General features: G+C 38.3%; 1 protein-coding gene across 6 annotated transcripts in view; it reads left to right on the plus strand.

The window, feature by feature from the left end:
- The window catches only part of Znf385b (zinc finger protein 385B), a 294,054-nt gene that overhangs the window by 257,913 nt on the left and 21,866 nt on the right, over nucleotides 1-14,275 (plus strand). For all 6 annotated transcript variants that reach the window (XM_045148245.1, XM_045148242.1, XM_045148240.1 and 3 more), the window contains one exon: nucleotides 1,247-1,409. In XM_045148245.1, the coding sequence (XP_045004180.1) occupies nucleotides 1,247-1,409 (163 nt within the window). The remainder of the gene's footprint in view (nucleotides 1-1,246; nucleotides 1,410-14,275) is intronic.

Raw genomic sequence — 14,275 nt, forward strand, 5'->3', positions numbered from 1 at the left:
CGCTTCAGCTCTCAAATGAAAAGTTGTCAATTTGAGGAAGTCTTCATTACTACCACCCCTCTCTTATCCCTGTTAATTTTGTTCTACATCTCTGTAGCATACATGTTTTGATATTTAACTTACCTATGCAGGTGGGTGGCTCTGCCTTGCACTTGTTACTTCATGTATGGGTGAAGCTTTGCTAGGCTTTATCATCTTCAAGCAATACAGATTATAATAAATGTTGATATAAGGAAAATTATTTTTAGGACTCCTCTAATTACTCATGTTATTTTATATAAGATTTATCATATATTTTATAACTAAGCCAATGTACCTGGTATGTACTGTTTTGTTTTTACCAAAGGTATGTTCATGATTTTTTTCACTCTATTCAGAAGGAAATTAAAGTGAATTAGAGTTTTTGTCTAATGTGTATATTCATGCTAGACTCTCAAAAGATAAAGACCTTGTTTAGGCCGAGGGTGATTTTCCAAATGTCAGTAAGTTTATAAAATGCTGTCTGCAATTTGTTTTGTCTTTTGTCTTGTTCTTTTTCCTTCCTTTAATCTAGTATTGAAGTCACAGTTCTATATATACTTTATGTATAAGTATGTTTAATGCTAACTGCTATGACTTGAAGAGCATAACTGAGTCAGAAACAAGGACTGTGGCATATATTATGTGTCCTTGAAACAGTAAACATCAAAATAGTACCTGAAGAGCATTTAAATGTCTCTGAAATGTAGTATCATTGTTACCCAATAGTAGCTCTTTATGTCAGAGCAGAGCCCAGAAGAAAACGGATGCAGATTAGACAGGTTTTGAATTGAAGAGCAGTGGTTGTGGAAGGCAATATTTGCATGTACAAGTAGGACATTCAAAGCAGATGCTACCATCCAGCCATTGGGATGGTAGTCTCCTCAAGGGGCAGTAGTGGGAGGATACTAGCAGCCAACCTCACCTTCATAACAATTTTGCCCTGACCCTGTGGTCTCCTCACATAATTTCTAGTTGTTTCTTTTTTAAGGGTCCTCCATGTTACATAGAGTATGTTGGTATGTTAAACTCTTTCTGGATAACTGGTCTACCCTTCCATGAAATACCAAAACCATAGTCAAGCACTGATGTATAATTGTCTGCGGTGCCTATGATTGATTGTGTTTTTTTTTTTTTTTTTATTTTTATTTTTTCCTGCATGATCATCCATTGTGGTGTTTGTAAGTAGCAAAAAAAAAAAATGAGCCTGATTTGTTCTCCTTTGTAGAGCCAGGCCGAGGCCCACTACAAAGGAAGTAAACATGCCAAGAAGGTCAAAGCACTAGAGGCAACGAAAAATAAACCCAAAATGGTTTCTTCCAAGGACAGCACAAAGGCTAACCCCAGCTGCGCCATCACTGCAATCCCAGGCAACAGCTCTGACAAATCAGGTCAAGGACACTTTTTGTTCTTCGCATCCCTTGTGTTCCTCTACCTCCCCTGCCTCCCCCCCACCTCCTGCCCTCAGATGTTGCATGTTACTCTGTCGTGGTTTATTTTTGTAATATTGATATGTTTCCTTCACAGGAAGGAATATGTGTTAGCACAGAATCTAAGCATTTAATATGTTGCCATTCCATGTTGTAAACTATTTACAGTAAAATATATTTATGTGTGTGTCTATATATTTGCATGAAAACAAGTAAAAGCTGCTTTGACCATAGCATGTTAAGACAAAAAGAGGAAATGGATATAAAATAATGTTATTCCTTTCCTTTCATGGTTTGTATTCTTGGCTTTTGGTGTAGGAATTTTTAAACTTGTTGATAATGGATAGTTTCATATTCTCTCATCCTAGTTAAAAAAAATTAAAAAAAAAACAAGGAGTTGAGAGGTGAAAGTATTCTGAGTGATGTTAGTAAATGAACAGGGGAATGTGCTTCATAATAAAAGGTTTTGACTTTTTAATATCTCCATGGACTTGCTCTCAGAATTGTAAATGGTCCCAAATATTTTAAAGGGATTATTTACAAAGTCATGGATTGTTTAAGAGAAGAGCTTTATATAATTGGAAATGGGCTAGTAATAGAAGTGTAAGAAAAGTCCATGCTTCTTCAATACAGACTGAGTAATATTTCTCAAAAGGTTCACTCAGTGGGGAAAAAATAGTACCTCTTTTTTAGTGTGGACACCATGAAGTTGGATGTTTAATAGGCTTTTCCACTCTCACACCTGCCCTTGGGGCCCGTAATGGATTTGTCATCTTGTTTTAGTGGCTAATTGAGAACAGTCTGTTAAAGGAGACTAAGAGGACATGTCCCTTCCTTTATATTTGTCTCTGACTTTAGGGTCTTCTATATTATGGGAAATACACACTTCTGATTATTTTTTGCTCATAAAAATTCTTTAGTATTTGAGGAGGAGAGCTAAAGCCTTTCCTGGGCCTCTCCATGGACTTTGAAGAATGACAAGTGCATTAGCATAGGAAGAAAGTTCAGAAAATCTTTATGGATGAAGATAAAATACACACACACACACACACACACACACACACACACACACACACAGGAACCGTTATTGCTTAGGTCCCATAGATGCTGGTTTCAAAAGTCCCAAAGCCTAACAGTAAGATATTTTATTTGGCAATAATGAGTTTTTTATATTTTTTAAAATATTATATTTTTATTTATTTGACATACAGAGAGAGAGAGAGAATAAACATGCTAGAGCCTCCAGCCACTGCAAACGAACTCCAGGCTCATGTACCCCTTTGTGCATCTGGCTAATGTGGGTCCTGGGGAATTGAACCTGGGTCCTTTGACTTTGCAGGCAAATACCTTAACCACTAAGCTATCCCTCCAGTACAATAATGAATTTTTATGTGATAGAGTTCCTAAATCATCTTATCAGATAAACAGATGACAAGTATTAAATTGTCACATAGCACTTCTTACCTTCAAATGAACAAAGCCATGTATATATTCATATACATAATTCATGAGATATTGATATCAATATGCAAAAGTTTCTCCACTTCAGCAACACATCAGCCCATGGTGAGGTCAACATTAAGGCCAGCATTTGCCTGCAGGTACCCCATGTTTACAAGCACAGGATCCATCATGCTCTTCCTGCCATATTTCATCTTCTATATAATATGGTTGCCTTTATGAACAATCCCCTGCCAAAGGTTTTATTACCTGAATTATGGCCTTTACCTCTAGCTGAACTTATAAGTAAAAGGATAAAATGATGGAGGTTTGTTTCACTCTATTTTTTTCAGCTTATTTTATGACATAAGCTAATCAAATAGTAAATACTATAAATACTTCAACATTGCAACTGAATGTGCTCAATGCTTCATTTAAGTTATATTATTATCTGGGAATTGTATTTGCTCTAGGGATAGTAGTAAAAGTAATGGACAGAAAAGGAGGTAGGAGTGTGAGGAAAAAGAAAAAGTAGAGAAAACTAAAGGCTAGGGGTTTCGAATGAAGGAAAGATCATTCTGGTGCTAGAAAGAGTAAACAGCAGAGGCTGTTTAAAATCACAGATAGGATGAGACTGATAGGATGCTTGATATGTATATATTGAAGCAAAACTCAGTGGTTCAAGGATTTCCTTCCAACACTAGACTGTAAGCATTCACTAAAGACTGATGTTAACAAAACAGAGGCTTCACAAGACACTGTGTTTGCTGAGTGTGGAACTAGAACAAACTAGGGTCAAGGATATCAGTGGTTTAAACAAAAACTCGAACAGGGGGATCTATACAAACCTTGGGGGGATGAGAGTAAGGAGAGGTGAAAACACAGCTCTCAAGTACAGCATCTCTTCAATAGGTGTTAGGAGGTCTTTAATCCTGCTTCCTCTCGTTCTGTGATCTAGCAGTAGTGAGCTCATTCACTGTGAGCCTTCCCAGATTTGGAGCCCAGGAATATAGAAACCCCTATATCTCATTTTCCATGTTACCTTACTCAAAATCCATACATTTGTGAACACATTGATGGTATCATTCATATCACTTGTTTCTCCCAATTTTGTGTGTTATGCAAATGAAATGTTTTGTTTTTTGCATAATAACTACAAAAGCAATACCACTATTGTGGAATGGTGACAATATTTTAAAATAGAGTATTTGCTAAATAGATATATGTGTTTTTCTCACCCTTAGCTAAATGTAGCTTCTAAATAAGAATTCCCATGTGTATTTTATAGAATCTTATAATTGGAAAATTAGAAGCCTCACCCATATGGACAATATAATGTAAGCAATGTATTTTAAAAAGCAATTGATAAAAGCCTATTTCTGGGCCCTTGAGAGGCTCCTACAGTTTTGTCATAGTTACAGATTCTGGCTGGGAACTGACTTTCATTTAATTTGAAATCCTGTCTTAGAAAAACAGAAGACCTGAAAACCAGTCCTTTATAAATGGTCCCTGTGGAATGTGGCAAGGAAAAAGATGGCTGGTGAAATGACACTTCATTGACTGAAATGTTTTATTTTAGACAACATTGCCTCTAAGGAGTCAGCCAAAAATTAGAGTAACAGTCATAGCGACAATTCCTCGGTGATTGCCAAATCTTATGAGACCAAAATTCCCTTGCAGTGGTCTTTTTCTTCTGAATGAAGATCTCCTATCAAGAGGTTTTAAGTAGTGTCTGTGTTTCCCACATGTCTGAATTGGTAGTGAAAGTGTTAGTCACTTGATGTCTGAGCCACTAGATTTCAAATAGCTAGACATTTGTACCATCCATAGAACTAACTAATCCAACGTCTAGCTTCATATTTTAGCATCAACCTAGCAATTGTGTTGTTCAAGGAAAGCACATTTTGTGGGCAAGGAAGAATCAGGTAGGTGATAGAGAGCTGTATGGGATTAGAACTCCCACACCAGCAGCTCTCAAGTCTCAATGACCCACCTTAGTAAAGAATTGAAAACAGACTCAAAGAAGGGTAAATTGGGCTGGAGAGATGGCTTAGTGGTTAAGCGCTTGCCTGTGAAGCCTAAGGACCCCAGTTCGAGGCTCAGTTCCCCAGGTCCCACGTTAGCCAGATGCACAAGGGGGGACACGTGTCTGGAGTTCGTTTGCAGAGGCTGGAAGCCCTGCCATGCCCATTCTCTCTCTCCCTCTATCTGTCTTTCTCTCTGTGTCTGTCGCTCTCAAATAAATAAATAAATAAATAAATAAATAAATAAATAAGAAGGGTAAATTATGAGATTATTTTAGGGACCTTTAAGATAAAAGGGCAAGCAAATCAGGAAAGTGTCCAAACCAGAAATTCTCCCCATTCACAGTCAGGCTGGGAAGGAACAGAGAAGACCAAGAAAATATCCCTCACATGGGGAAGAATAGAAGCCAGGAAGAAGGGGCTTACACACGTGTTTCAGGTCCATTTAAATGACTCATACATTTAATGAGAATGAGACATGTCATCAGGCTCAAGTGTGTAGGGAGGGATCTGCTTGGCTGGAGGGCTCAAGAGGAACATTGTCTAGGAAGGGCTTATCCACTGGGGCTAAGGCTATGAAACTGAGAAATAAACAGGAAGCTGTTGGTAAGGATGGGTTAGGAGGTTGTTTGCAGCCTTCTTGGATGAGACTGAATCAGACCCCCATTCTAGTCCTGTCAGAGCAGGCAAGGTAGTATCCGTGTTTCTGTGGATTAGTCCCCAGCTAATTACCTACCAGGAAAAAAAAAAGTTACTTTGGTCTGAATCTGCATTACACATGTACTAAGGTAAGAAATGTCTGGGACAGCAGAACCCCAAGACTCACTAAGCAACACTGGAGGTGAGGTGTGATTGTGGAGTATCTGATCAGGAGGACAGAGCCTCAGAGGACTTCTCTGTGCTCTTCAAGAGCACACACTATTTCTTTTTTGTGTGTGGTTTTTCAAAGTAGGGTCTCACTCTAGCCCAGGCTGACCTGGAATTCACTATGTATTCTCAGGGTGGCCTCGAACTCAAGGCAATCCTCCTACCTCTCTGCCTCCCGAGTGCTAGGATTAAAGGCATGCGCCACGACGCCCGGCTACACTATTTCTTCTAAGATGTGCTCTAACAATCTTCCAGCAGCTAAGAAAGCCTCCATATCAGCTAGTTTGACACTCAGTAGAGCATGCCTCTCCTTTGTGTTATATTTGGAGACATGATTCTGGCTTCTGTTGCATGGCAAACTTTCTGGGGTTTTTTTTGTTTTTTTTTTTGTTTGTTTGTTTTTTTTCTCTTAGGTTAGTAAACAAAATAGTTTTAAACTTTGATAGCAGAAATTTTATTTCTAAGAAATTCTGACTATGTAATTTTTAAAAGTTAATTGTTTCATTAATGACTGGTAAAATTAGCTGCCCCACTCACTTTTTAGATGTTGGAATAGAAGTAAAATAGAAAGAAATGGCTTTCTGGTCTCCTAGAATCTGCCTAACTTTAAATGATGCATCAGTGAGTGTTTGAAGCACAGTGAGAAGGAGGAGAATGTGCTTTGGGAGAATTGGGGTCGGAACACAGCATGAATTTGGCAGCCTCAGGAAGATGGCTGGGCTGGAACATGTTGGCCAGACACCGCACCCAAATCTCTCCCTGGAGTTCAAGTGTCATAATGCCATACGACAATATACATCCTGTGATAGTATGGCCCACACATCAAACTGAAGGTTCTTTTGTGATAGCATTATAAAAGCATAAATCATAACAGATTCAAAAATATAGAGTCACCAATTCATTTCTTGAAAATAATGAAATATTTTAAGTCAATTTAATAAGCCATATGCCTAGGCTTTATATTGGGCATAAAAAATTAATTCAGGGACTGGAAAGATGGTTCAGTAGTTAAAGGCTTGCTTCCAAAGCATGATGGCCAAGGTTAAATTCCCCAGTACCCATGTAAAGCCAGATGCACAAAGTAGTGCTTGAGTCTGAAGTTTGTTTTCAGTGACAGGAGGCCCTGGAACACCCATACCATCTCTGACTCAGTGTCTCTGTCACCCTCTTTCTCTGTCAAATAAATATGTGAAAAATAAAATTCGCACGCATGACTATATTTGAGCTGTAACTGGGGGAAAAAAAAGTAATTCAGTACCATGATAGAGAAAAACTACATTGCTAGTTTCAAGTTCATAAAACTACTTAGAACTAAACATGCTTTAGCCAGTTGCTGTCTAAACTGAGGAAAGTATAAGGAAGGGCTTCAAATTCTAGAGATAAATTTATACATGATGTTAAGAACAAAGACAATGGAAGCAGAATGTTCTTCTTGAAACATAACATGGGAACACCCTAAATTTCTTTTAGTTTACAAAATCTAGATGCATGTATATTTTCATATCAACCCCCTCAGCAACTCTGTGATGGAGAGCTAAAATCAGTATTCACCTCTTGTTCAATAACTCAGCAAACAACTTATGTTTGCTCCCTCAATGTACAATTTTTATCTATACTGTAGTAGTGTTTGTGTGTATGTTTTGCCAGATCCTGGGTTACAACAATGAGTAGAAAAAGCATTTCTTTGCACCCCAAGTGTTTTTCAACCTAGTAATAATTTCACCACATGGTATATTAGGGATATAAAGATAAATACTACATGGTTACCTCCTTTAAGCTATTCTCAACAGCATAGTACTAATAGATAACCTGGGATTTGGGCAATTTCATGTGGTTTGTATAAAGCCTCATAGCTCAAATTCCAGTAGAATCAGGAAGGAGTAGAAACTCAGGGCTTGTTGTTCCTCCTGCTTCTGTTATTTCTCTCACTTCTGGACTTCTCTGACATGGAGGGATGCAGGCAAGCATACGAGTGAGCATTGTCAGATACCACTTAACAAACTGTTACACAATTAGTAAGTACAACTATAGATTCTTTTTTAGTTGCTTGCTAACTGTTGATCCCTTGTTGGTAGGCACTGTAACAGTAACAATAGGGGATTCTGGTCAAAGTACCTGTGAAGTTATTCTCTGTAGTGTTCAACTGCACTAGAAGAAAGCTTTGTTTGAAGGCTTCAGTGTTTTTCAAGAGTGAGTCTGAAAAAAATCATTCATTTTTGGTACATAGCACATAAGAAATGTCCTCAATGCCCCAGCTTAAAGCTGGAGACTTGACATACCTAGAATGACCAATGTGCTTCCCAAGATGAGGCTGACACTGGAATAGCACATTGTCAGCACAGAAAGTCTCACCCTGCCTCCAAAATGGTGCATTTCATTTGGCATTAGCACTGCCTATATTTTCAATAGCAATCTATATCAATTCTTCTAAAAGATTTCAATGCTTTTGTTTTCCTCAAACCCATGATATTTGGCGAATGAGAGGAAGGGGACTTTGATAGCTCAGAGTTCATTTTAGATTTTTGGGATGATTTTGCACCATAGCTGTTACTCAGGTGTGAGCAGTTATCATCCAGCTAAAGGCCATTTCATCTCCTGATGATCACCCTATTGCCTTCTTATGAAAGAGAACTTTTGTGCTGGAGAGATGGCTTAGCAATTACGGTGCTTGCCTACAAAGACAAAAGACCTCAGTTTGCTTCCCCAGGACCCACATAAGCCAGATGCACAAGTTAGTGCATGCATCTGGAGTTCATCTGCAGTGGTTGGAAGCCCCAGCCACCCATGCTCTCTCTCTCCTGCCTCTTTCTCTCTATCTCTCTCAAGTGAATAAATAAAAATATTTAAACTTTTTTCAGTTGGGTCAAAGACTAATCCTTTGTATGGGTTCCCCTGTGGATTTACTTTGGATGTATTGTCACAAATGAGGCCAAGTTTTCCAAGAGACATCTCATGACCACTGACTGCTATAAGACTCTGTTAGTGAGCCAGCAAGGCCTTCCTGACTCTGTCTTTTCCCCATCTGTCTCTGGCAATGGGACCTTGTACCACTGAGCAGAAGCAAGTGATCGTGTTCTGTTGTGGCAGTGTCTGTCATTTGGAGTAGCACCATCGTAAATTTAGCATACTCCTATCCGAACCCAGGAAACTAAGATTGAGGAGCCCTCATAAAATAATAGATTATCTATATTTATGACAAACATCTTAAGTCTGAAGTTCGGAGGTACAGTCATGTAGAACGTAAATGAGTCCCATCTGTCTAAAGCGAACAGACCATTATACTACAGCTCATGTTTTCATGAAATGTTCATATATCATGAAGACTTTCAAAGTCAATTTAAAAAATGAAACTGCCTCCATCTTTGCCCACGCACCTTGAATTTGACAGGGGCAGCCTGCCAGGCTAGAGTGAAGAGTCTTTAAATATTTGTCTTCCTCTAGAAGTTAACTTTTGAAACTTTTGCTCATTTTACCTAGCTTTGAGAGAAAGAATGATGAGCATTTATTGTCACTTGCCCTGCTTATGAAAGCTATTTCTTAGTATTGCTCTGAGAAAAGTGAGCCCAGCATTGAGATTGATTGATGATTGACTTCAGATCTGTTAACGTATGGTATATTGGGAATAAGATATACCCACCTCTACAGGCAAAACCTTGGGTTTCTCTTCATGAAGACTGCCACCCACAAAAATCTTTTCTGGTCTTTAGACATTTTGTCTTTCAACTTGGGTTTATATCTTTTGCTGGCATTTATTCACAACATTTCTATATTGAAAGAATATTGGAATATAAAAGACTTTGTATGTACATTGAATAATTTTGTAAATGTACAACCACAAGTGCCCTTGAGATCTCAGCAAAAGTTATGATTTATATTTTAATGACATTCCTCTTATTTGCTTCAGAAAAAATTCTCTTACTGTAGCATATTCTTCCGACATGGGTGGCTGATTAAATAGAGCTGCTCGATGAGTATTTTAGATTCTGTGTGCAACATATATTTAGGATTCTGAGCCCAGTTCCAATGGTGCTTATGATCTAGTACTGTTAGAAAATATGTTCCTGATAGCATCATGATAAAGTGCTTTGCCCTTATTTCTTTATATATATCATATATATATTCCTCTCCACAGTACTAGGGTAAAGCCTTGGCAGTGCCCACTGGTACTGACTTCTAGAGTTTGCAGAATGTAAGGACTATGGGAACATGACTTTCTCCATCTGAATTTCCAGGGATGCCTTGTTTCATGGGACCCCAGAGATTTGTTTCAGGAGTAGAGTCACCAAAGAAAGCCCCTACTGGGACAATGCCCAAAAGAACTGTGGGATCAGGGACATCACAGGAAACTCCAAGTAGGGCAGTGGCTACTGGAGTGGTAGAAGTAGGGCCACTCCTAAGACTCCAGCACTATAGTGCTCCAGTGTGTCAATCTGGGACAACTGCAGGCATGGGACTCAGAGCTGCTCATGAGCTGAGGTCAGAAAAGCCATGAGCATGTGCAGGGCATGGTTTCTGGGCTCAGAAGTTACTTTGGACCTTCAGAGTTCAATGCTGTCTGATCTAGTAGGACTCAATTTTTTTTCCCTTGGTGTTCCTCACTCTCAGAATGGGAATGTCTGTGCTATGTCTGTCTCAACACTGTATTTGGGAAATAGATCATTGATTTTGATTGCCAAGCCTCACAGCTACAAGGAAGTAACATTAGAATGAACTTTGGGTATTTCTCACCCATATTTGTTTTTGATAAGGCTCTGGAGTTTGAAGTTGATCCTGGAATAAATCAAGATCTTTGGAGTGATTGGAATGGGGTCAATGTGTTATGTATGTGATAAGGACATGAAGTTTTAGGGGATCCCGTGGCAGAATTTTAACCATTTCAATGTGCCCTCTCAATGAAACTCATGCTGAAATGCTATTGTGACTATAACAGTGTCGAGAGGTGGGAACTTCAAGAAGTGTTGTTGGCTCATGAGGGTTCTGCCCACAGGAAAGGATTCATGTTATCATGGGAGGGTCAATTATAACAGGAGTGGATTCCCAGTCAAAGGATGAGTTGGACCCAGCCTTTTCCATTTCTTGCATCCTTGCTTGCCCCCCACTATATTAAGACAGCACAGTGACCTTCACCAGACACAAGATCCATCTAGAAAATGTGTCTTTCCCACACACTAAACTGCCTGGGCCATGATTTTAGACACCCTGGTCCCCACAACTACAAGGAGTAAACTGTTCATTACAAAGTACTCTGTCTGTGGTACCCTGTCACAGCTGCAAAGAACAGACTGAGACGGCAATGCTGATAACAGCTAGCATATGACTAATGATTATGCGCTTGACACTGTTCTGAGTATTTCATATGTACTATCTTAATTAAGGGTGGTTATAACAACCACATTAAAGATACTGTAAAGTGAGCTTTACAAGAGGGAAGAAATAGCCAAGAGTACTTCCTTCCCAGAGAAGGTCATCTCAAAGTCAGAGGGTAGTTTCAACATCAGGGTATCACCTCAGCCATCCCTCAGTTCCACTCCCATGATATGATACCTTTGAGTAGTAGTATGATTTTCTTAAGTCTAAGAATTTTCCCACTAAGTAACCCTCCTCCTAGAATAGCCTCACATCCCAAAGGGGTGTGTTCCTTTTCCTACCTGTTTTACAAGGTAAAAAAAAATAATAATAATAAGCTGTAAGAAGATGTTTACAAGGATACATTAAGCAAGATAGGATTCCCAAGTATCGTTCACCAAGCATGGTAAAAGGAGTATAAACCTCATGTCAAACCTATTAGCTCCACCTCTAACCTCAGGTAACCTTGATCAAGTCATGCTGTGTTTCCTCATCTATAAAATGGGGGTATTAACACCTACCTCCTAACATGCTGTCAGGATTAATGAGCTAATAAATGCAAGATGCTCAGCCCAGTGCCTATCACATAACCGATACTCAAATGATAACCATAAAAACAACTGTTTGTTCATAGATTTTCCAAGCTCTGACTCTGTGATCACATCCTGCTATGCTCACAAGCAACTGTGACTTGCACTTACTTTCTTCTTTGTTTTCTTGCATCATGTTAATTACATGCATGTGTGTATTCCACGAATTCACACTTGATGATATGGACTCTTTCAGTGAGGCTTTTAAAGATGTGGAAGAACCTTTTTGGTCTTCTTCACAATTTTATGTAATGAAAGAAGTGTTCTTCCCTTGATCTTCCCACTGTCTTATGGGTCTCACCCATTATATATTCTGTAGCTCTTAGATTCTATAATATGTATATGGCAGTCACATAGCATATGTAGAATGTCAGTAAGTAGAATTCATGATGGAAGCTCTGAAACTCTCCCTGCAATATGGATAAGGCAATAATACAGTGCCTAACTACGGTTTTTGTGTTCAGTATGATGGATGCCACCTCCTATGTTGACGAGCCACTCTATGCACAGCTAAAATATTCAACATCCCAACACATATCCCACTGTCCAGGCAGAAATTAGGGTGCTATGAATTGAGAAGCAGCTCAAGCTATAGCCAGACTTAGTCATAATGAAAGATGAAAGAATTAGCAGAGGGACACGAGATCTAAATGAGAAACATGCCCCTATATGACAGTCCCTGCTGACAGGGCAATGAGGAAACATTTGTCAGCCCACATAGTTTATTTCCAGCTTCTTGTGAAATTATTTTTCTTGGCAAATGATTATTTTAGGCATTTATTGTAGGCTATTAATGATTTAGTCTCAAAGTAAATGTGGTTCTTTTCAAAGTATGAAATTATACAAATACTAAAATCTCTTGTCATAATAGAGATTATTTTATTCTTTACTTTCAGACATTTGAACTTTTTCTTAATAATTTTATCTTAATTTCATGATTTTTGCCCATTTAAGTAAAAAGTTGTCCATTACATTGAGATACTATTTTCCAGATCAAATCTTTGTCTTAGTTCTCTGTAAGTAAATACTTTTAATCTATGTGAAACTAATATGCAGTCACAGCCTCAGTGTCCATTGATGAATTATTTCCTCAAGTACACTAAAATCTGGATGCTTGAATCACTTATATGAAATGGCAAGCATTTGCATATAGCCTATAGATAACTTTCCAAGTGCTTTAAATTATCTGTAGAATAGTTATAACACCTACCACAATGTAATACTGTGTGTAACTTGTGTCACTATATTGTTTAGGGAATGATGACAAGAGAATTATCTCCATATACTCAGTATTTCTTTCCTGAATATTTTTCACCTATAATTGGCTGAATTCATGGACTGTCCTGCATTTTGGTTTAGGGAAAGTCATTTGCTTATTTTTTTAATTTTTAAAGAAATTATTTACACAGAGAGGAGAGAAAAAGAGAGAATGGACACATTGCAAATGCAAATGAACTCCAGATGCATGTGCCGCTTTGTGCATCTGGTTGTACATGGGAACTGGGGAGTAGAGCCCAAGTCGTTAACTGCTGAGACATCTCTCCAGCCAGCCCTTGTTTGATTATTTCTTTCCAACTAAAATTGCGCCCAATCATTAGCATAACCCAAAAGACATAATAGTTAATATCCAGTTAAAAATTGTAAATACTATACTTTGAAAATTCACTAGCAGTTCTGCTGCTTATAGTCTTTGTGGCCTTTTAAATGTAGAGACTACTTTTGGACGAAAACTTCATAGATTAAACCAAGAGCCATAAAAATGTCTATTCCATTAGCTCAAGTAAATTATTTTCTGTATTTATGAAGGAAATAATTATATATTCAAGGAAATATAAACGGTTACTTAGAAAGATGCTCATTGCAGCATGATTTGTATTAGTATTAGTAAGATGCTCAACACCAGGGAAATTATTTAAATATTTGTGTTATGCATCTTAAAGGTAAAAGTAACAACATGGAAACAGTAAATGATGTATATTTAACATGTAAAGTATATTAAATAAACAATACAAAATGGTTTATTCATTTGTATATTTTCATGTATTTCTTGAATCTCCACTAAGTAACAGCATCATGCCAGGCACTGGGAATGATAGTGAATTAGGGAAAGTTTGGCTCGCTCTCCTGAGAGTACATGCTCTTCATGGATACATGCTAAACTACTTATGAGAAGTGAAGAGAAAGGAATACTGAGGTAGAGAAGGCCTCAACAGGGGCATTAGCTCTCTCCCCCTGTTGGGTGAAAAAAGGTAGGTCAGGAAAACAGAGTCTCTGGTTTGGGGATAGAAAGAAGGTAGATTCACATCAGAGGGAGTAGTACAGGCTTCACAATGTGAAATGCTGCCCCACTGAAGCATATGAAGCAATGGGAGGACACAGGAGACAAGGAAGGGAAGATAGGATGTTGGTAAGCAATGTTTAAAATGTGGGGGGTAATGACAGAAACAAAGACAGAATGACCTAGTGGGCATAAACACAGAGGTTTCTTTTGCTGTTCCTTCAGGTGTATTTATTTATTTATTTATATCTTAAGGGAGAGAGAGAAAGAGGCACACAGAGA

This window comes from Jaculus jaculus, chromosome 4 (genome assembly GCF_020740685.1).
Source record: "Jaculus jaculus isolate mJacJac1 chromosome 4, mJacJac1.mat.Y.cur, whole genome shotgun sequence".
Lineage (NCBI taxonomy): Eukaryota > Metazoa > Chordata > Mammalia > Rodentia > Dipodidae > Jaculus > Jaculus jaculus.